Genomic DNA, 25,190 nt, shown 5'->3' on the forward strand with positions numbered 1-25,190 from the left:
AGTATTTTTACTTTAAAAATCTTCAATAAACCAGAGATGAGAAGAGCGATCTCTGATACACTCATGTTCTGCTCAACTTCTTAATTCAATTGTATTAAAATTATTTGAATATTCTATAGGAATTTCTATTCAGAAAATGTACTAAATAGAACACTCATTACCTTAGTCTATTTAGTCTTTATTAAAAATATAGTATCTAAGCACACCCATTAAGTTAATTTGATTTAGGAGCTATTTATAAATATAAATATAAACACATTAAGTTTCTGTTATCTGGATAGTATAAAGAACAGCTAAAGATAAAGGCAAAGAGATTTGGCCAATGAAAATGCAAAGCAAACAACTCAACTAACATATACCACTGACATCAACATAAGGATACAGCACTAAAAGCTTACCTACCCATGAAAACAAAGTTTAGAGTCAACATAAAAACAGCTATACATGAACGCTGGCCATAGGTGCCATATCATAAGACATCTATAAGTCACATAGAACTTCAGACAGCTATCACAAAAAAGCCCCCGAATATGCAAAAGAAATAAACCAATTACAAATACATCTCATTTGTACTTATCTAAATGCTATCACATTTTCAATATTTACCTCCAAGTTGACCATATTAATACTTTTTTAAGTACTACAGTCAAGGATGGAATACTTATATATGCTAGCTATTGTTTTACTGTTTCTCCCTTCCAAAAAAAAACAAACAAAAAAACCTCAAATGTTAATTGCTACTGCAAAAGTGGAAACTTTATGAAGTGATTAGGTCATAGGAGTTCTACCATCAAGGGGGGAGAGGGTGGATGTCTTTAAGAAGGCTGCATATATCCTCTACCTTCCACAATGATACAAGAGGGCTCTCATCAGATGCTGAAATCTCAATACTAGATTTCCCCTCTTCCACAACTATAAGCTTTTAAAATACCCATATGAGGTATTCTTACCCTGGACATTCCAAGGTAGCATTTAAGCAATTGTATTTTTTTATGAACACCCAGCGATTACATTTTTGCCATTTCGCTGTTTGCTCTTCACTTGCTTAACACAGCTTATTATTCTTTCTACAGAATTCAGATACACCCAACTTCCCCAAAAACAATGGAGCTTGGGGAGAATGGCAGCAATATGCCAATATTATTGCTAAGTTATACTACTATAGTAACAACCACTACTTAATAAACATACACCATGTATAAAGCTAAGCAGCTTCACATATTAACATATCATTTTAACAATCCCAGCAGTATGATGAGAAACTCATTGTTATTTCTCCTCTCTACAAACAAAGAAATAGAGCAACTTTTGTCTGCCATCAATTCCCTATCTGGGGTAAATAATGGCTACATTTCCCCAGGAAAAGACTCACATAATATACTGATATAAAATGTCTTTGTACACCAGGATTCTATCTATTCCATGTCCCAGTAGTTAGTGTGCATGTCAAGGACATTTACTGATTTTTGATTAAACTGAACAAAACACACAACTGCCAATTCCTTGTGTTTCTCTCATCAATAGACAAAAGAACATTATAGCCAACATGTAAATATAAGATAATAAGAAAGAAAAAGGCTTTTATTTCTATCGACATTCAGATCAGTTAGAAAAGTGCATTCTGAAGCATAACAAAATATATATAGTATGTATATTGCTAGGCTTCGTGTGTGTGTGTGTGTGTGTGTGTGTGTGTGTGTGTGTGTGTGTATAAAATTCAACTTGGACAGGGTGGCCCACATCTTTACTCCCACCATACGAGAGGGAGAGGCAGGGGGATCTCTGGGAGAACGAGACGAGGGGGCTCAACAGTGTGTGTGTGTGTGTGTGTGTGTGTGTGTGTGTAAAATTCAACTTGGACATGGTGGCCCACATCTTTAATCCCACCATTCAAGAGGCAGAGGCAGGTGGATCTCTGTGAGACTGAGACCAGTGTGGTCTACATAGTGAGTTCCAGTCCAACTTGGGCAAGAGGAAGACCCTGTTTCAAAAATCAAAAATAAAGGAAAAAATTATGTGTATACATACATACATATATATGTGTGTGTGTATGTGTGTACACACACATATACATACAAATATACATATAATTCAAGGGTAACTTCTTAATTAAAATGCATAAATCCCCTAAAGTTATATAAGCAGGAAGCAAGGTAAAATTATTTTTTAGTCCAAGACTCCACATACCATACCCATTAGCCCTTATAGTAATCCTATAAAGTTTACATCCCCAAGTCCCCCAGCATGCAACAAAGTAAGATTAATATATTTTTATTATGATTATCTTCAGATACTATGTTGGGAAAAATCTAAATACGATATTAAAAATCTCACAGTAGTTTCCAATTAGAGCAAAATATATACATACCCAATTTTATGGATTATAATTTCTTATAAATATCACTAACTGCTAAAACTTGATGCATTTCTACATTTTATAATGAAAACATCTTGTTCTTAAGCCAGAGGCTAGGATTTGGAAGATACAGCAGATCTATATTAGGAATTCTGCTGAATCAAAATTAACCTAAGAAAAGTTTCAATTAAAAACTATCTTAACTTTTGGGGCTGAAGTGATGGCTCAGCGGTTAAGAGCACTGACTGCTCTTGCAGATGACCTGGGTTTGATTCCCAGCACCCACATGGAGACTAATAACTGTCTATAACTCCAGTTCCAGGAAATCTGACACCCTCTTCTGACCTCCATGAGCACTGCATGACATAGGTGCACTTACACTCATGCAGGCAATAAACTCATACAAATAAATTTTTTAAAATAAATTAATTAAATAAATTTTAAAAACTATCATACCTTTAAAAATCATAACTATAGTACATTTTTCAAAATGTCTAATACTTAAAAGTAATCCAAATATGACATCTAACCTCATATCTATATGGTTACAGACTGGCAACCTCCAGTCAGTATTAGTACAAACTTATGATGAATTTTCCCAACAAAATACTTTGAATATGAATCAACTGGAACAATTTAAAGATTAAGAAATTTCATGTACAGGAGAAGCATCCCCTTGATTTGTTGGTCATGACAGTCCAAGCAACTCCCAAATTAACACAGGCTATTGCCACAGTCCTTATTGCCTCCCAGAACTTGGAGGTAAGACCCTATTGCTGAAGAAAGGACTTACTTCAGACACAGGACATGGAACAAGGGAGCTGGAACTGACCTGGAAGCCAGCTTCCCTGAAGATTAGCTCTATAGCTCTAGAGAATACTAGATAAGCTACTAAGGGAGATAACCAATCAATGGTCCAACCCAGCTCCAAAGCCTAATAACCACAATGACTGGCACAGCAAACTATCTCTATTGATGCAGTACTGGCCCGTTTATCTAAAGAATAATCAGAAGCAATTTAATTGCACTTAAAACCCCTCTCAATGGGAGGGAACTCATGGGTGTGTGTATATATATATATCCATATAGAGGTGGCTGGAGAGGTCATAGATCCTACAGAATAGCTTATCTCTGTCATTCTCTAGAAAAATGAAGTTTCTTTATTGTATGCTATATATGCATTTTTATATTTACAGACAAGTATACAGTATAGGACTCATCAAAGTAGCTTCTTTCTGCAACAGATGGAGGCTATTACAGAATTCCACAACTGATCACACACAGAGAATATATGTCTGAGAGATGCCTAGCTTTTTGTGACACATCTTCAGTGAAATACAGAGCAATAGTGGGTAGATAGAATACTAACACATCCCTCAACTCTCACCAGCAAACTTCCTAAGACAACAAAGTGCAACGTACACAGAAGGGAACAACTGGCTAAGTTTTAGGGATAAGAGACTGCAGAGTATATGTCCTTGGATAGGACTCCTATATTAAACTTCACCCACCCTGGGCTCAGGGACCACTGCAGAAGAGAGGGTGGAAAGACTGTAAGAGCCAGGGTTGGTGCATTAACAGGCTTTCAGGCTACTGGGAATTTGCAACAATGGTGAGAGCATGCAAAAGACTCATGTCTACTTAATTAGACAAAAACTCAACACAAAACTAGGGAAATGGGCAGCAGGCCCAACCCTAGCCAATGAATTAGTGGCAACAGATTACTGCTGGATAAGGGAGTAGATCTTCTTTAAGGAGGTGATTCTAGATATGCTGACTAGACTCCAGCTGATTAACTTGCACCAAGGGGAATTTGGGTAGGAAACTTGACCAGATGAGTCTTAACATATATGACAGAATGCATGAAATCCAGTGGGGGGATATGGGAGTGTGGATGGGGAGGGGTGTCTAAATTTGGTTAAGATCTATTATCTGAAATGCACATAAACTTAATAAAAATATTCATATAAAATTAATACTTCACTATTTTCCTGAGAAATTGATCTGGCTGTAAAAGGCACACACTTCCTCAGTAAAACCAACACTGAGTGTTTTTTGTTGCACTAAGGTCAAATATGGCCTCTTCACTTGGTCATGGGCTTCATTTAGACCACACAGCTCATCAGTAAGCCAAAGGACACCTCCATTGAAAGCTTACATTAGGCTACTCAAGCATCATGGAGAGTGAGGTAGAACATACCCGTTCCTTTGCCAGCTTCCCTCTCTGAGGCTAGAAAGGGAACCCACTATTCCCTGTCTTAACTACTCGGGCGAACTAGTTTATCTGCCCACTCCTGGTCCATGGACATGACTCACCATTGTGGAAGAGAGGGCAGAAAGACTGTAACAGCCAGGGAGTAGGTGCATGACCATATGGAAATAGTCCTACAGACACCTAGGACCCCTCTCATACAAACCTGCAGCAATGGTATCAGCATGCACAAGACCCATACAAACTAAGGCAGAGAAAAACCCAGCACAGAACTGTGGAAATGAACAGCAAGCTCCAATCTTAGTTGAAGAATTATTGGCATCTGATTACTGCTGGGTCAGGAAGAGCTGATCTTCTTGAAGGGAGAGACTCTAGATAGGTTGACTAAGCCCTGGTGGATGAACTTGCACTGAGGGAAATCTCAGGACACTGACTTTATATAATAGGCCTTAACAAAAATGACAGACTGTATGAATTCCAGTGGGGAGGCTATGGGAGGGTGCCAAAGGGGAAGGGGTATAAAGTTGATTTTATTTATGAAATACACAAAAATTCAATATATTTTTTAATCTGCCCACTCCGCCATATTTCTTCTCTGGGACTAGGAATGGAATGACTGCTCAAGTGCGGTGAACACCCTGATGAGCTACTTAGATCCTATCAACTCCTTCTCAGTCTCTAGACTCACAGTTCTGTGACTATTCCCCTGATACACCAAACCAGACTGAAATCACCCCTTTCCTCCTGCCATCAAAAAAAAAAAAAAAAAAGATCAAAAGTGGAAACCTTAGGCACAGACCAACTATCTATTTATACCTGATCAGAAAACAACCAAGCTACAATGTAACAGCAATGAAACAGAACCAAACTTCAACCCAACAAAGGCAGTCTAGAGTTTCATATCAGACACAACCAAAAAGAGTCCACAAAACAAAAACACAAATAATGTGAAAAATTAAGATACAATGTTCACACCATATCCTATAGAAGTGCTTACAATTGGAACTACTCAAGAGAAAACCCAGGAATAAACTCCTGACTGAAGCTGAAGGAAATACAAATACACTGCTGAACAAAATGACAAGGACAATTTGAGATTTGAAAATTGAACTGATGAAAGACATAGAAATATTTAGGAAAATACAAGGTTAAATGAAGATGGAATTGAAAAATTCAGCAAGTCAATTAGAAAAGACAGGAGAAAGTCTCACTGGCTGAATGAATCAAATGGAAAACAGAATCAAGACTTGATAAAGTTGGAGAACTGGACCATTCAAGCAAAGAACATAAAAAATTTAATCAACAAAGGAATGGAATAGGCAAGAGCTGTGGGGCACCATAAAAAGACCAAATCAATGAATAATAGGCATAGAAAAAGGAGAAGACTCTCAGGTCAATGGCACTGACTAGACCTTCAAAGAATTATAGAATAAAACTTCCCTAAATTAAGAAAGAATATAACCATGCAGATAGAAGAAGCATACGGAACACAAAATAGACTAGGCAAGAAAAGAAACTCCTCATGGCATAGCATGACAAATATACTATACATACAGAAGAGAGAGAGGGCACTGAAATTTTCAAGAGAAAAACAAGTTACATACATAGGGAAACGCATCAGAGTAAGAGCTGACTTCTCAATGAAAACTGTAAAAGCCTGAAGAGCCTGCGGCAATATGTTTTACAAGTTCTAAGTGACTACAAAGGCCAATCCAGACTACTTTACCCTACAAAACTGAATCATAGTTGAAGGAGAAAGAGAAATGTTTCATGATATAAATGAGTTGAAAGAATTCATGTCCACTGTTGGGGAACCCTGCTGTTAAGGTCAGCTCCTTTATCATCAGGGGCTTCCTGCCTGACTTACCTGGAAAGTGCCTCCAAGCAGGGATGCCTGACCTTATTCAGAACATAACCTTTGGCATAGTTACCTGCAATAAAACTATGCGCAGGTTTTTTTCTACATGATAATTAGGCATTTCCCTATAGCCAGATGATAGGATCCCCCTACCACATGTAAATAAAGCATACTATGAGCACCTATCAACTGAAGCTTTGGCTGCTGCCTCCACACTATATTTTCCCTAACCCCCACTGAATAAATGGAGCTGTATCACTGAACCTGCCTCCCCAGAAGGGCTTTCTCCTTCGTGCTCACTGACCATCCTGACCATGAGGCTATGGAAAGAAAGCAAATATAATTAAGGAAAAACAAAATAGGATTAAAAACACAAACAGAAAATAAAATGAAACTAATCAATATAAATCTTTCAATAACAACTTTAAACATCAATGGACTCAATTCTCCAATCAAAGGCACAGGCAACTTGAATGGATTGAGAAACAAAATCCATCTTCTTGTTGTTTACAAGAAAGTCACCATAACTTCAAGGTCAGGCAGTACCTTAGAGTGGAAGGATGGGAAAAATACTACAAGCAAATGACACAAATAAACAAGAAGGCAATCCTAATAGCAGAGAAAACAGACCAGACTAAAATTAAAAGAGATAAAGAAAGTGACTTCATTTCGATCAAGGGAACAATCAACCAAAAAGACATTACAATCATGAAGACATATGCACCAAACTCTGACACACCTAATTTCCTAAATTTACTATTTACCAGTCCTTCAAAAAAGAACTACAACCAATACCACTCAAACTATTCAAAAAGAGAAAGAGAGAGCGAACTCCCAAACTCCTTCCATGAATCCAATATTACTCTAATTCCTAAACCAGGTAAACACACACATACGCACACACACACACACACACACACACACACAAATATCTGTAAAGAACACAGATGCAAAAATTCTTGACAAAATACTTCCAAATTGCATGCAGACACATATCAAAAAGATCAACAACCACACTGAAATAAACTTTATTCCAGAGATGGTTCAATAAACATAAGTCAATAAACCTAATAAATCATGTAAGTCAACATAAAGACAAATACCACATGATCAACTCAATAGTTGCAAAAAAACTTGAAAAGAATCCAATATATATTCATGATAATAGTCCTAGAGGAAATCGGACTAGAGAGAACATACCTCAAAATAATTAAGGCAGTATACAACAAACCCACAGTCAACATCATTCTAAATGGAGAAAAACTCAAACTATCACCACAAAAAACCAGTAATCAGATAAGGCTGTATACTATCCCCACTCATTTTCAATATACTACTAGAAAGCCTAAGTAGAGCAGTAAGACAAGAGAAAGGAATTAAAAGGGTATAAATTGGAAAAGAAGAAACCAAATTATCCCTAATTGCAGATGATATCATACATAAGAGATCCCAAAAATTCCACCAGAAAACTTCTAGAAATGATTAATATATGTGCATAAGTGGCAGGACAAAAAAATCAATTTATGAAAATTACTAGCCTTTTTTACACCAATAACAAGTAGTCAGAGAAAGAAATCATAGAAACAATCCCATTCACAATAGCCTTAAAAAAATCTAAAAATAAAACTAACCAAAAGACATTAAAGACCTCTACAAGGAAAACTGAAAGAGATTAAAAAAGACACTACAGGATGGAAAGATGTCATGTGCTCACAGATTGGTAGAATTAGTATTGGCAGGGAGGAGAGGAGGGAGGGATAAACAAGAGACTATGGTGTTGGGGAGGAAGGGAAGTCAGGGGAGGTAAGGTGACAGGAGTCCAGAGGTACTGGGGTAAGGATGGGGACAATGGGGGCAATGTGACTAAGGAGGGAGGGAGGAGGGAAGCCGGATGGGAGACAAAAAGAGTGGAAATGAGTGAAACTTGAGGACTAGGAAACCTAGAGAGGGAAAGTGATGCCCTAGAAACCCTATGAGATATGCACACAGAGTGTCTTAACATTAATGCATATGTACACCTGGGAGCTGCTTGGCAGGGAATGCAGTGCCAGACAGAAGAGACCTCCCTTAGAGTGACAAGCATGCCATACAGAACCGATCAAAGAAACTTCTTTCTGCAGCAGATGGAGGCTACTCCAGAGTTGCACATCTGGTCAGAGAACATACATCTCAGAGATGATCGGTACTAGGTGACACATCTGACACATCTGCAGTTGAATCTCTACAACTAAGGTTCATGGAACACAGTTGAATCAGGAGCAGAGAAAGGACTAATGCACTCCTCAACTTTCACCAGTGAGGCTTCCATGTACAACAGAGTGCAATGCACACAGAAGGCCACAATTGGCCAATTTTTGGAGAATAGGAGATTGGAGAGTGTAGAACTGTGACACCTATGTGGAACCTCACCCACCCATTGATCAGGGACCATTGTGGAAGAGGAGGCAGAAAAGATTGTAAGAGCCAGGGCTGGTCCATGAACACAGAAAGATGGAGGCTTCCAGGCCACGGAGGCTTGCATATGTGAGCCTGTGGCAGCAGTGGCATTGAGCACAGGACCCATGTCAGCTCAGTTAAGCAAGAGTCCAAAGGAGAGGTGAGAAATAGGTGGCGGGCCAGCACTAGATTGAGAAGCATTTGAGACTGGATGCTGCTGGGTTAAGAAGAATATGACTTACATACAACCACTGGACGGGCTGATCAGACACCAGTGGACACATTTACACTAAAGGACATTTGGGAACAACACCTGAATGAACCGGACTCAGCATGTATGGCAGAGTGCATAGGGTTTAGTGCATAGGGGAGGCATGGATCAGGGAGAGGGTCTGGATTTAAGTGGGAAGTGTATGAAATTTAACAAGCTAAATATTTTTTTTTTAAAAAAGCAATTTACAGATTCAAGGCAAACCTAACCAAAATTTCCATGACATTTCTATTTCACAGAAATAGAAAAAAAAATTCTAAACTTCATATGAAAACAAAAAAGACCCCATATACTGAAAGAAATCTTGAGTAAAACAGAGCAATTCTGGAGGGAACACCATACTGGATTTCATCCTATATTATAGAGCTACTCTAAAACGACACTGTATTGGCACAAAAACACACATGTAGATCAATGGAACTAAAGAGAAGACCCAAACAAGAGTGCATACGATTTCAGTCACCTGATATTTGACAAAGATGTCAAGAACACACAACAGAGGGAACATATTGAACAAAAGGTGCTGGGAAAAATGGATGTCTGCTTTTATATAAATGAATATCCATATATATATACATATTTATATAACGCAGCTCTGTATAGGCAACACCTAATAAAGAAGAGGACAAGAGGAAGTGGGGGACATGGCAGGAGTTGATGGGACTGGGAGGGATGGAAATAGTGCAAAGACAATGCTCATATGAAATTCTCAAAAATAAAAACAAATCAGAAGCAAAAACAGTAGTTTGTTAAAAAGATAAACCAAGAAAGGCTTTTTAAATTTGAAAAAAGAAAGCATGCTTGTTAAAGTGAACTACTAATATATTTACTATACTAATTATGTCTAAGTGAAGAAAAAATAAAACTAAGAGAACCCAAGCCACTTTGTTTATTAACTTGACAGACCTCCTCAGGTTCGACATTTTGTCATAAAGCATCTGCTGTGGCAGTCAGGTTCAATGTCAGTTACTTCGCCAATACAGCAGACAAGAATCAAGAATATAATGAGATTATTTACATTTGACAACCTCTAATTCTACCAATTGCCTATAGAAAGTTATAAATTACATGAAACAATAATACACTATAATTAATAATATAATACACTATAATTCTCCTTTAAGTTGTAAAAATTACACTTATTAACATCTCCCTTGATTGTTTAAACTGTTTTTAAGGAAGAACTATGTTTTTCTCATCAATTTGTTGCTCCAACAGAGTAAATTTGCTAAATAAATAAATACAAAGGAACATCATAAATACAAATTAATTTATTGTGGATAATATCATCTTATGTATTTTTTATCAAACACCAGGAAAAAAAACAACTGAAATAAATTTAGTAGGGACTCCCTTGATTGTTTAAACTGTTTTTAAGGAAGAACTATGTTTTTCTCATCAATTTGTTGCTCCAACAGAGTAAATTTGCTAAATAAATAAATACAAAGGAACATCATAAATACAAATTAATTTATTGTGGATAATATCATCTTATGTATTTTTTATCAAACACCAGGAAAAAAAACAACTGAAATAAATTTAGTAGGGAAGAAAAAAGACTACTAGACTAATATAAACAGGGGTATTAAAGGCATAATACAATTTACCTTATTCAATTAGAAACCGTCAATAAAAAAATTCTGGAAGTTAATAAACAAATATGCTATTTGCCTATTTACCATTACTAGAAGGAATCAAACTAAAGAATGTTACATTTAAGTAATATTTAATTATCAAATATTTAGTAATAGCATAAGAGAGCTATTAAAACAAGAAAGCTACATTCAAATTCTAGCTAAGCATTGCCCTACTGTAACTTTAGACAAGTGACAATCATGAAGGAGTAGTAACAGCATCTCTCACTGGTTCATTCTGAGGCAACGCTAAAGAACACAAATGAAGCACTTAGACTACTGTACTGGTAACATGCATTCCATGTTGGCATTGACCATGATGTAACCATGACAACACTATCTGTGGCAACTAGCATGCTTATGCCCAAATCCAACCCTCTGTATACCTAGTAGGCTTTGCTGATGAGCACCATGACACATCTGCTCGTGTTGTCTTAACACAGTAGGTGGCTTAAACAAAAAGAGTTTATTTTCTCATACTTGAGGGGATTAAAATCTAAGATCACTGTAAATGGCAGGGCTGGATTTCTGGAGAAGTTTCTCTTACTGGGTTACTAGTGACCACCCTTTGGCCTACTTGACCTTTGTCTTTGAGCACACACATTCCTGATATTTCTTTCTCATCTTTGTGAACTTATTTACCTTTTTAATACTATCTCACCTATGGTCACACTGTGATTTATGATTTCAACACTGGCCTCTATGCTAGAGATTCAGTATGAAACAGACAGGAAACACTTTTAAGTAAATATACATATTAAAGATAAAATTTTGTCTGCCACAGTAGAGAAATAACAAGCAGGTAAGAAGGATCAGTGGGTAAAGTATATGCTGTACAAGCATCAGGACCTCATTTCAAATCCACTGTGCACATGGAAAAGCACCTATCTGTAACCCCAGTACTTAAGTTGTGGTAGAAACAGATTGCCTGAGTTAGCTGGCCAGGTAACCAAGACACATTTACAATGCCCAGGTTCACTGAGAGACCTATCATGAAATGAATGAATGAATGAATGAATGAATGAATGAATGAAAAATAAATAAATAAATAAATAGGTCAGGAAGATGGATCAGTGAGTAAAGGTACTCACTGCATAAGTCTGATGATCTGAGTTCAATGTCCAGAAACAATGCAAATATAAAAGGAAAGAGCCTACTCCACAAGCTTGATTCACTAGCATGTCCTGGCCTGTGTGCTCATACACACATCATGCTCACATATACAGAGAGCAAGAAAAGAAAATAGAAACAGAGAAATAAAATAGAGAGCATGTAGAAGACACCTGTCATTAACTTCCAGGCTCTACACACACCTGTACCCGTATGTGCACATACACTTATGTAGCCCCCCCATACACAGATAAATAACTTACAGTTAATTATAATAAAATGCCATAAACCTGTATGAATACTTCCTAAACAATATATAATATCAAAAAGAGGTTAATACATATGAATTGGAACAGTATTCTAAAAAATACATTTATAACACAAAAGTCAGAATGTGTTTATTATATTACTAACAGCAAAAGGAGTAGGAGATAACAGAAACTGCAATTATTTTAAGCACACTACAGACTTTATTACAACTATTATACTTAATGTGATGCATTTTATCTGACAAAAAAAATCTTGACTATAACCATTTATTTCAAAATAAGGTTAATTCTGTTTTTACCTGTTGAAAAACATCTGTTCCCTCATCATAGTCCACCATACCAAAAAACAGTTTGTTACAAAAAGCTGATGAATAGCGCCAGGAATTAGCCAGTATTTGATATTCTTCATTCGCTTGCCTGAAAAGGATAATGGGGTAAAACAGAAAGATTTTAGTACAATCTCATTAATACTGTATGAATTGAAAATTAAATAGTTGTAAAAATAAAAAGAACAACAAATATTTGTAATGTAAAAATTAGATAAATTACAACTTTACTGTTAATAAACAGTGTAACCAGAATACAGTCACACTAACCAGTATGTAGTCGTATAGACTACATACTATTAAATTCCTTCTACTTTTTAAACCAATCTAGAGTCAGGGTATGGATTTAATCATGTTTATAGCATAGAAAATAAATGCTTTTAAATGTGTCAACCTAACAGTATAATTAAGCATATGTGATAAGTCAAAGGAAAGTATAAGAGGTGATGAGGATGGCTGTGCTTACTAATTTTTATATCACAAATAAGATATTCAAGAAACAGTATCTACAGTTAATCAGGAAATACAATGATGTTATCTATATTACTAGTGTTCACCAATGAAGAAAAAAGGAGTAACTATCATAAGGGATAAAATGAGCTAAATCTTTACCTATCATATCAAGAAATTTAAGGATTAAGTTTACCATGTGAAATACTGTAGTAATATAAAATCATAACAAAAAAAAGGAGTAAAAGTGATGGTCTCCTGCCCACATGTCTGTGATTGGTGGGTGCCTAGCTTGTGACAGATGGTGATTAACACAGAAAGCCACAACTTGCCAAAATGTAGAGAATAAGAGACTGTGGAGTGTGTGTCCGTGGATCAGACTCCTGTATCAAACCTCAGTCATCCAAGGCTCAGGAATCATTGCAGAAAAGGGGGGCAGAAAGATTGTAAGAGCCAGAGGTGGTAGATGACCAAAATGGAACAGTTTTCCAGGCTTCTTGGATCTTGCTGCTATGAACTTACTGCAATGGTGACAGCATGTACAAGGCTCATGCAAAATCAAACCAGACAAAAACCACCATAGAACTGAGGAAATGAGTGAAAAGCCCCAACCTCAGCTGAGGAACTGTTGGCAGCTGATCACTGTTGGGTGAGAGAGATTTGGTCTTTAAGGAAGTGATGCTAGATAGGTTGACCAGGCTCCAGTGAATGAACTCACAGGGAGGGACATCTGGGGACACATACTGGACTCAAAAGGCCTTAAGATGACAGAATGAATGAAATCCAGTGGGGGGGTACTATGAGGAGGTAGAGAATGGGGAGGGGTTTAAATAAGATTAAAATGTATTGTATGAAATGCATAAAAAATACTATAAGGTTTTTTTTAAGTAGCAGTCTTCTGATAATAATATGTATAAAATGAAAATGTTTCAACACGAAATGAAATAAGCAGGAAAAATTGTATTTTATATTTCTCAACATCTGTGTATAGTATCTTACTAAATGGCCTAAGACAGAGATAATATTGAATGCTTCTCTCGTATTATCATGAACTGACCCAGACCTACTAGTCTATTCAGTATACATTCACACATCGTTAATCCCGTCCACAAATCCATATTACTACAAAACAATATGTGGCTATTTTTATTAATCTGTTTTGGTTAAAAGAAATAAATGATAGATACAAAGTCTATTACATCAAACAGCTTACATTTTATGGAGGAAAACGTCTCACGTAAACATAAGCTATCAGATAATTTTAAGTTCTATGAAGAAAATTCAAAAAGAAAGTTTGATGAAACTGATGAGTCAAGGTTGAATTCATTCTGCCTTTACATTCTCTACTCTATCTTTCTACTTTTCCAGATTCTTTTCTTAATATCCAATTTGTATATTCCATTTTGTATTCCAAAACTCTTAACAAGCCATTCCACAGAAGACCTCCATATCACAGACATAACTATATCACTGGTATTATAAACATAACACATTCAAAATCTATTTCTGAAAATTCCACGGTCACTCTTAGAACATGCACTAAATATTTTTATTAGAATGCCGTCCCTTCCTTCAAAAGCTAGTGCAAAGTCTTCCACTTTTTGGAAAGGAATTTCAATGTTTAGAGTACTTGTTGATGTCTGAAACAGTTAATTCTCAACTAAGGTGTAGTATTATTTATCTCTCAAACACAATCTGTTCTATTTGTAAATATTGATTGTCCAGAAGAACCTAGTACTTCTATCAAGTTTTCCTAATAATAATAATAAATAATACACTTCCCTTCCCATTTAATAATGCCATTAAAACTGAATTTACTGCATTAGAAATTCTAAATTCTAGAATGTGAATACAAAGCTGCTTAGATTTATTTCACTCTATTTAGGGCTTTCAGCAGGAGAAACATTAAACTTTTTATTTATCCCACTTATAAAAATAATAACTGTTCTCTTAAGTTGCACTGCAATGATAATTTGGCTCATTTTTATTAATATAAAACACAACTATACAGCAACTGGCAAAGGGACAATGTGACAACATACCCAGAGACACCATGGCCCAAACAGTTTTGTTACAGATGAACTCCAAGTTGTTCCTTCTTAAATTGAGCAAACCACCAACAAGCGACACTAACAGAGCCAAATCAATGTTTGTGACCTGGCAAAAGTCTACTGTTTATGATTCTAAACATTATAATAAGGAAATCATCAAGTGATACTATGTTTATAACATCAATTTGACATGAAAATGTGGAACTTTTAAAATATATACTGCAGTAACAAGGAAACACAGCTTACATTGTCTACCTTTAAGAGGCTCCTTAAATGAAAAGATATTCACTGTAATATACAAATAAGAAACACACTTTTAATCACAGCTTGTACCTACATACATAGAAGGATGGGAGACATCAGACAGGAGCCAAGGGTAAACGTGAAAATTACTGGAAAAAAACAAGTTTGTCTAAAAGACCAAATTGTAACGAGCAGGATAAAACATAAAAAGAACAGTAAGGTTACAGAAAGACTACTCTCTGAAATTTTTTCCATGTTTTCAACAGAATACAGCTTCATATGAGAAAATAAAGACTAAAAGATAAATAAGACCATGACTTCATCCAATAAGCAGTGAAACACTTCAAGTGTTTTTGAAAGAAGATTATGTACTGTTTCTGAGAACCATTTGTCTGAGGAAGGAGAAGAGTGAGGTGATTATGACATAGGTCTGAAGTCCAGGTGACATGCCATCGTAATAGCCTCACTGGTAAATTGTAAATTGTTAAAATACTATATAACGATGTATCTATTTTGCATATACTCTCCTTTGGACTCAAGAGGGTCAAAGATTCCAGCAAAAATTTCTAAATACTCCTGTGATGATTGGTATATGTTACTGACATGACAAAGTAGAATCACCAGGGAAGGCATCTCAATGAGGATTGTCTAGATTCAGTTGGCCTACAGACATGCCCATGAGGAGTTGTCTTAATGGGATTCATTGACATAGGAAGGCCCACTCTGAATGTGGGCAGCATCCTTTCATGGCGTGGGTCTTGGACAAAATGAAAAGAAGAGGAGTAAGCTCAATACGGACATGTATATGCGCAGTAATCCATTATCTATGCTTTGGACATGGATACAATGTGGAAAGCTGGTTTAAGATCCTGCTACCTTGAAATCCCTGCAGTGATGGATTATAAACTCAAGGTGTGAGTCAAATAAACCATTTCTCCCTTAAGTTATTTTTTTTGGGGGGGGTTGTTTTGGTCAAGGTATGTTATCACAGCAGCAGGAAAAGAAACTAAGACAAGTCCATTTAGGAATATCTCTAGCTTGAATAAAAGATTCCACAAGAGCAAAGGAAAATTAACTATTCAACCCAAACAAAACCTAAAGAAAATACTGGCAAACAAATGGGAGCTTTCTTCTGTTGGGGGTAAATGAATAACAACATGATCAATGAACAAATTTGTCTTCCTTAAAACTATGTTTAAGAAATATATACTATTGATGATATCCATTCAAAATACACATTATTCATCACAAATAAATGTGTCCCATAATGAATGATAAAACCCGATTTTCTGTTCTTATCCCATTATACCATGTTCCCCACGATATTCTAACCTTTTGACAGGGAAGAGAAACCTAGCAAAAAGGAACAATGAGATCTGGTGGACTCTTGAATGTTCTTTGTCAGTTTGGAAGACTGACTATACACAAATATCACTAGTGCTTATTCACACACTTCACACCTCAATGCTACTTGAAATTGAAAGTGAAAACCACAAATGCTTCAAGCACACAAATCAAATAACTGCATCATCAACACTATTTTCTGTTGTAGATTGATGGGCTCATGAATTCTCTAGCCTATGAACTGAGGAAACACAGTTTTTTTCTAATATATTCATATAGAGCCTGAAGAGGGCAGTCAAGCTGCATCAACTGCTCTAGGAGTGCTTGAGCAGTAACTGCAGGGCACCATTCTGTTAAATCTCTTCTATTAAATCTTCTCCACTTTTTATTAGAGACCAAGAAAAAAAATCACATAATGTAAATGCTATAAATTTTTTACATTATACATCTTTTTAAAAGGTTATATAAAAACTAAAAAGGGTTATTAACTCATCTACAGTTCCATATATTTAATATATTTCTGAGGATGAATGTAATGTTTTTATCTTTAAAGCTCTGTAAGGGATGTTTTTGAAAATACAGTTTCTCTTCTTAATATTATTCAGATTTCCTGTTAGATAATAGATTGGTATAAAACTAGTATAAGCCTTTATAGTCATGCATTTATGATGAATTACAAAAACATATATATTACATAGTTATTTCAAAATATGTCTTCATGAAACCTCAAATAATTTCAATATTGAAAGTGAATACATATTTTTGAAGAAATATGTGAGAAGAAAAAAAAAATCCCTAAATAAACAGCATCTTGTACAAAGATTTTAACAGTGTGTTTTCTGGTTGTGCTAAGCTGGTTGGTTTCTTAGTGAAACTTTTCCTCACTGTAAGGATTACTGGACACAAATAGTTTAGAAAACATTTATTACTCTGGTTAGTTTCCCAGGATTTAGTTCATGAGAGGCTACTTACATGTCAGAGAGACACATAAGAGCATGTGTCCTAAAAAAAACTCTTGGCATAGTTCCCCATGTAAGCAGTGTTCAGAGATGGGGCTTTAGGGAAGTAACTGGATTATGACCACTATGATTTCTAAACAGATTAATCCACTAATAGATTCAAAATTTTATGTTTGTTGGGAAGAGGAAAGAGTGTCTTACAAGAGGTAGGACTCTTGGTGGGTCCAGTGAATGGATCTACACTGAAGGACATTTGAGGACACAAATCAAACGTTATAGGCAGTGTTTGATATATAAAGAAGAGAGTACGTAATGTTGGGCAGGGGACAGTAGACAGGGGTCGGTGCAGATGGGGAAGGGATCTAAATACCATCAAACTATATTTTATGAAAACCACAAAATACAATTAAAAAATAAAATTTATTTTAAAAAACAAAAATAATTATGTAGGGAAATGGCAGAACTATAGCAGGTGGGGTTCAGTTGGAGAAGTCACTAGGGTTTAGTCTTTAGAGGCATAACTTACCCTGACCTGTCCTATTACTTCACACTTTGCTTCCTAGCAAATGAGTTGCTCTGCTTTGCCACAATTATCCTGTCATGATAGATTGAATCTTATTCAACCATGTCCCATATAAATTTTTCCATCCTCAAACTGTTTTTCTCAGATACCTGTCACACAGTCTAGTTAACACAGAGAATTAGTATTAGACACATGCAAGCCATACTGTGACTTGGAAGATGGCTCAGAGGTCTTAAAAGCTGTTTTGTGGAAGGAATTTGGAAGTCTGGAGACATGTCTAGAGAAGCACTAGTGCAAAAAGTAGAAATAAAAGACAATCCTGGTGGAAACTTAAAAGACCACAGTGCTGATGGGAATGTGCTGATGGTAAAGACTACTCCAGATGTTTCCAATAGCAGTGGGGATGGGTTGGAAAATGAACTGGAAGCATACTGGCATATATTTGTCTATATTTTGTCTATATTCTGAGATGTTTAGGATAAATTTAAAGGTGAAAACAGCTTAATTTGGCAAAAGAAACCAAGGCAGCCCAGTATTCAGGCTGTAGCATGGTTATTGCTAACTGATTTTTGCCAAGTTTACAGAGAATCGTCAAACCAAAGCAAAATAAAAATAAACAAAAAAATGCAGAAAGGACTGAAAAACTGGCAATATCCCCAGAGAAGCAAAATGTGTACAGTTGGAGCCAAGAAAAGTCAGGCTACTGATGAGGGTCAATGGAATGAAGCCAAATACTTTGAAGCCCAATGACATAAATATGGCTTAAAAGCATCTCAAGAATTGAACTGACTCCATCCATCACTGGCTGACTCAAAGGTATAAAGATTTAAACTCTTTGGGAAGACGTTGTTTGAAAAGAGATTTCTAGGTCTCCATATTTGGAAAGGACTGCCTAACATACTATTTATTGAATTCAGTCATCCAAATAATCAGAAGCTGCTAAGGCCATGATCCCGGGGGGGTCAAGAAACTGCTAGAACTGGTGTCCAACTTTTAGATGATCATCTATATTGTACTTGTTTTTCAGGAGTGCATAATCCAAGGATTAAGGGGTCTTGGAGATTTCTACCCAGACTTCAAAGGAAAGCCTGGGAGGATAGGAAATGTTTGGCAGGGTCACAGATGCTGGGGGCTGTCAAAGACAGGCTAATTCATGAAGATATGAAAGTGAATCCAAGGAGAGAGTTGAGAGATTGATTCTAAGAAGTTAAAGATGTCATGAATGTGGAACATCCTCCAATAAAAGATGCAGGTGTTAAGTAGAACAAACACAAGAGAGGGCCATGTGGGAAGTCTATGGGCAAGGCTGTCCATGCCCTTCACAGCTCACATCACACCACCATTATCCACAAGATCCTGGGCATCCAAGATGTTGGATATGGATCTACAGGATTTAATGTTTGTCTTGCTGTGTTCTCCTTTTGTTTTCATCTGATCCATTCTTTTTATGCTCTCACTCTTCTGTTTTAGAGTGGGAATATTTACTCTGTGCCACAGAATATTAGGATTATTCAATTTCCTTTTTAATTTTAAAGGGAAACACAGATAAGATTATGGCCTCAGTTTCATGAAACTTTGCATTTAGACAATAAAACAATGATGGAACTGCTAAAACTATGAGGACTCTTAGATGAACAGAATGCATTTAGCATTATAAAATGGAAGAAGAGGCTTTTAGGGCGGAAAGTATAATGCCATAGTTTAAGATGCGATTAGATGTACATTTGACAGGAAGTAGACATCTGTCAACATGAATATATACACTGAGAAGACAAAAAGAGATAAGTATCACTGAGAGTGTCTGTGAGGCATTTCTAGACAATTAACAAAGTGGGAACAAACTGAATGGGGTTGGTGCTATACCTTAGCCTGAGGTTTGGAAAGGATTGGAAGGGGGAGAATGTTTGTGACAGCAAACCTTCTCCCTCTCTGATTACTGGGAGCCATGTAAGCTTTTAGCTTCACCATGTGCTCCAAGTCATGAAGGACTGAAACTACTGAAATCATTAGCAAAGAGAAATTCTCCCTCCTTAAGTAGTCTGGTTGAATGATCCTGTCATAACGGCAAAGACAGACTAAAACACATAGCAAGAACCATTTTAGTATCTTTTTAATAGATGAAGTACATTTATTATAAAGTCTGAGAGATGAAAATGAAGACACAATAACCCACACCCTAAATCTTATAGCATTCCCCACAAGTCTCTGTTTCTGTTTCGTGTGTTTCAAAAACAACAGCGGCAGCAATAACAAAAGCCTTTCCTGTAGTAAATAAATAAATAAATAAATAAGGTGACAGACTGTCACAAGAGATGAAAATTTTGCATTTTCTACTCAATTAAAAATTTTGCCATTATCAGTAGCATTTTTTAATTTATTTACACTGGAAAACGTTCTATGAACAATACGCACATGATATTCATTTCTTTAAACATTTCCCAAGTCTTTAATTTTGGTAAGACAATTTTTCTTACAAATTGACAAGTTATACTTGCATATATTTATGGGGAGCAAAACAATACAATTTTAATACATGGTAGAATGAGTAAGTAGTTATCAGCATATCCAATTTAGACTTTTTAGTGTGCTTTATGTTCAGAACATAATCTGAGTGGAAAATATAGAGATTCATGTGTTATTGTAAAAAATTCTTAAATTATCATGCAACAAGATAAAGTATTGATAATGAGTGTTAAATACACATGTTACACTTTAAAATGATCTATTACATGATACTGTAAAAGCTAACTACAAGCAGATGTTTTGTCCAGGAATACTGTGGCAACATCTCTAATTTTTATTACTATGCAATGAGACCACCATATTTTATATTCATCATAAAAGGAGTATTTTGAAGGTCTTTCCCTTCAGTTCTTGTGTATTATAAATGGCTACAAAAACTGTATACAATTAATGTATACAACCTTCATAACTTACTGATTACAGAGAGATGCTTAGTCATTCTATCATCACCACAACCAAAGCAATAAACATTTCCATGACTTCCTAAAGGTTTCTTTTGCGCAATTAGAGATTTTTATTTCTGCTTGGTTTTGTTTTGGGCTAAGCTTCTGATAAACATGTGGATTTTATCCCTGTGTCATAGTGAAATAGAAACTAAATTTGTCCATTTCCCAAAGCCCAGGATACTGAAGCAAGAAGAACACCCAGTCAACTGGACAGACGCTGTAAGTCCATATGGGGCCATAAGTACACAATTATATTCTCAATCCACAGAGCTACCCTCAAGCAACATCAGAAATAAAAATACTTTGGTTTTTTAAAATTAAAGATCCATCAAACCCATGCCATGTTAAATTAGACAGAACATTTCTAAGAACGGGTTCCGGAATATGTGTGTGCATATAGAATATATAGTATGTATTAATATATTATACATATTGTAGATATATTTAAAGCAGCTTTCCAACTACCAGTTGAAAAGTATCAAGTACTAAGAAGTATCAAGAGAAATATAAGGAATATTTGGGGATGGGAAGGCTTTTTGAATGATCTAGTATGGATATTAGTCTCTGAGTCAAATATATTGTCATATGTTCAAAACAAAACAAAAAAAGTATAGAAGTACAATTAACTATAAGCAAATATAAAATAGTAATACTAGCATTCTACCCAAAAAGGTGACACTAGTCATGTAGTGCAGTCAAATAGAACAACTAGTATTAATTCTGAAAATCTGAACAAGCTTTATACTTCATGATGCATAAATCTACAAGTGTTAATAATATATTAATAATTCCTCCATCCAGGTTTAACAGGAGCAGGACACCCCTAGGGAGAAAAGTGGTAGAGTGCATGGGAATCTCTGGCCTGGATGAAGAATTGAACTTTCCAGTTTTTCCAGGTCTAACACCTGCTCAGGACCACCTCTCTGAAGGTGGGTTGGTTATGCTAAAGAGACAGAGAGAATACCTAGTGTGTTAATGAGATGGTCAACTTTTACTGCCCAGAAGCCCCACCCATTAGTGCAGTGGTTCTAAAGCAGGCCACACATGAGGCTCTTCCTAAGTCTGCCTGCTTCTCTGAATTCTTCAGAAAAACCTAACATCTCCTTTTCTTCTTTTCTAACCATGCTTTCCCCTAATGCTTTAAGCTCCCCAACATTTTGGATTTCTTTACTTTTTCTCTAATATGCACTTCTGCTTTCCCTCCACATTATAAAGCTGCTGGTATCTGTGTCTGACCTCCATGACAGTTCTAAACCTGCATGGTTTATGGCTTTTTACCTTCTCCCCTCCATTCGCTTCCTCTGGGCATCTGCTGAGATTTATAGCTTGTCTGCTCTGAGGATTTTTCTTTTTTCTTTTCTTTTCTTTTTTCAATGTATCTTTTTTCTTGAATTTTTGTGCATTTCATATATCTTAATCATATTTAGACCCTTCCCCATCTGCTTTTCATGTTTAAATTCTAATAAAATTGTACACTGTACATTCTTAAATTCTTTTATGAGACTAACGACCCTAAAAGAGGACACTTTGTTAGTTCCCTTATCAAACGGTTGCTAAAAGGTAACCACAGGGCAAGACAAATCCCTTAATAAGTAACTAAGGAGAATAGAACTCTTAGGGTATCTACCAACCAAAATCAACTGAGAATTTCAAGTTTCATCCTCAGCTACTTCCCCCTTCACTCTCAACACCAAACCCGAAGTCTTCTTTAATTCCCTGCCATAAACTAGACTTACTATTGAGACAGGATTGTTTTACTATGTTATTCTCTGCTTCTCCTCAACTTCTATACTGAGAGGGCATTGATGACATAGAACACACATAACATACTAGGAAGAACACATCACATAGCCATATCCAATAGGTGAGAGCAGGCGAACATGACATGAATTTCTGGCTACTGTGTATATATTATGGATCACCTTCCAAATATGATTTTTGAACCTATAAATTAACAGATAAATGTTTTCTCATAAATCTCCCTACTTTTAATTCCTGACATTATGAGTTTACAAAATTATAAGCTTAGTAACGGTGTAAAGTCAACTGACCAAAAATTCAATTCTATTCTGAAATCAAAAGTTACAGTCATATGAGTCTGTTCACGATAATCTCTCTAGTATGCCGAAAAAGACTTATGCATACCAGCTGTCAGTAACTGGAAATACTAGTCAAAAGATAAGCTCTATGTCATCAGTAAATTCTATACTACCGTAGTAACATTAAATACCACCATGACTCTCCTAAGTTCATAGATAAAATTTCATTCTCTAGTTTTTATTTAAGAGTCTTAGGCAGGGGGGAAAATATTCATACATTAGAATTTAAACTAAAACTAAAATGGGTATTAATATGCAGCTTATTGCCAAAAGTACTGATAATCACTTCATAATTGCTGAAAATTTCTGCACTGGAAGTGTAATAAAAGCTTCAGTGATTTGCTAGATGTTTTCACAAAATCAATGCATAGCCATATTCATGAGTATGATCTATTATATTGCCAAGAGAGAGAGATAGAATATCTAAGAATAAAAAAATGTGCCTGAGAAAGTTGGGAGTGAACTAGTTGCCAGCTTCTCAGAAGTGACTCCTGGTTGAGGATTTATTTATTTCCTTTAGCAAAGAGTTACAGCAGGGAGGGCAAAGTGTTGTCCATCCAAGGTCCATTAAATATTCACAACTCAAGATGGATGGTCAGGAAGACACATTTAGTCTACTATTATACTTAACAAAAACTTCAGACTCCCAGCATTAGCCACTTTGTTTTCACAAATTGGGAACTGTAAGCTACCTTCACCACTTAAGAAACCCTGATATAAAAAGGAAAGCCCTATGAGCTGGCCTTTGGTTGTAACAACACAATTTCAAACTTACAATGTTAATATGTTTCTGCATATCTTCATTATGATCCCTGTCCAGACAGACAAAAGGAGCAGCTCAGCATTTTCACTGTATTTTGTTGGCAAAGACAATAACTGACCTTCGCACTGCCCCCACCTGGCATGGCAAGTACTAAGCCATCACTGAGACATCAAGACTCCTAACCATCTAGAAGAAATTATTTGCAGTATAATCCATGAAAAACAGAAAGTCTTACTTAGTATGTGGATGATTAACATTTCTTAAAATTATAGAAATAAAAGGTAAATAATGAAAGACAAACATTAAGTATAATCTATTTAAAATGTGATTTCTAGCTTTATAGATTAAGATGCAGAAACTTCAGTCTTTATTTTGAATGCCTGACAGTAGCTACCATGTCTATTTTTCAAAATCATAACATGTGGTGTTAACTATGCCAACATTATCATTACCTGAATTTTAAAAAGCCTGTTTCTTAAATTTAGTTTTTAAGGGTGGGCTGGAACTTGGAGGGCACTCATTCCCCAGATGTCTCTTGGAACTGTCTGTGCCCTGGAACTGTGCTATTGAGTAAGGTCTCAGTCATGATTTTATTCAAAATGTTTTCTCCAGCTTCAGTTGGGGAAGTAGAAATTTGGATCCACTCTTATTAGAAACCATGCCTTTTCATCCCCAGTTCTAGCAGATCTCATGCACACAGTGTCAGGTATCCCTTCTCAGTCTTCAGGTTTTCAGTGAAGATGGTGCACTGTCTTTCAGCACTTTAAGAGGCTAATGCTCAAGCATTCCCACATTCATTGTCCTTTCAGGTGGACTAGCAAATAAAGATTCCCAGGAAACAAGATTATGGGCACAGGTCACAAGAGCACATGGTCCAGTGATCTTGCCAAGGTAAATTAAAAGTCATTAGTCCAGATTATGCCCATTTTATAAAGGTCATTCCTAAAACATCATTTCAGTTATAACCTTCAAAGACAGTACTTTGAGGGAAGAGAAATAAATTCTTCTAGTCTGTCTACTTCTTGTGTTACATGAAAATTTTCAATGATTTTGTCAACAATATAAACTCCCATACATGTCATTAAATAAAACTCTACTAAGCAAACAGAAAGTACAAAGCATTAAATTTCAAGCCCATCATCATCATCTTGGTATAACAGTTTCCACGCAAAACACTTTGAGTTCAGATTCCAAATTTATCTCCCAAGAATAAAGCTTTAATGTAGAAAATTACTGGATCACTGTAAGATTATGACAGCCAACAAGTAATTTCTAAAAAAAAAAAGACAAAAGACTGTTATATAAAAATAGAAAATA

General features: G+C 35.9%; 1 protein-coding gene across 1 annotated transcript in view; it reads right to left on the reverse strand.

Annotated features, from left to right (window-relative positions):
- The window catches only part of Tusc3 (tumor suppressor candidate 3), a gene marked incomplete in the record, with an annotated part of 221,011 nt that overhangs the window by 125,654 nt on the left and 70,167 nt on the right, over positions 1-25,190 (reverse strand). The window contains 1 exon segment of the mRNA XM_017800973.2: positions 12,446-12,563. Coding sequence (XP_017656462.2) covers positions 12,446-12,563 — 118 coding nt within the window.

Source organism: Nannospalax galili, unplaced genomic scaffold, assembly GCF_000622305.1.
Source record: "Nannospalax galili isolate Female #2095 unplaced genomic scaffold, S.galili_v1.0 scaffold242, whole genome shotgun sequence".
Lineage (NCBI taxonomy): Eukaryota > Metazoa > Chordata > Mammalia > Rodentia > Spalacidae > Nannospalax > Nannospalax galili.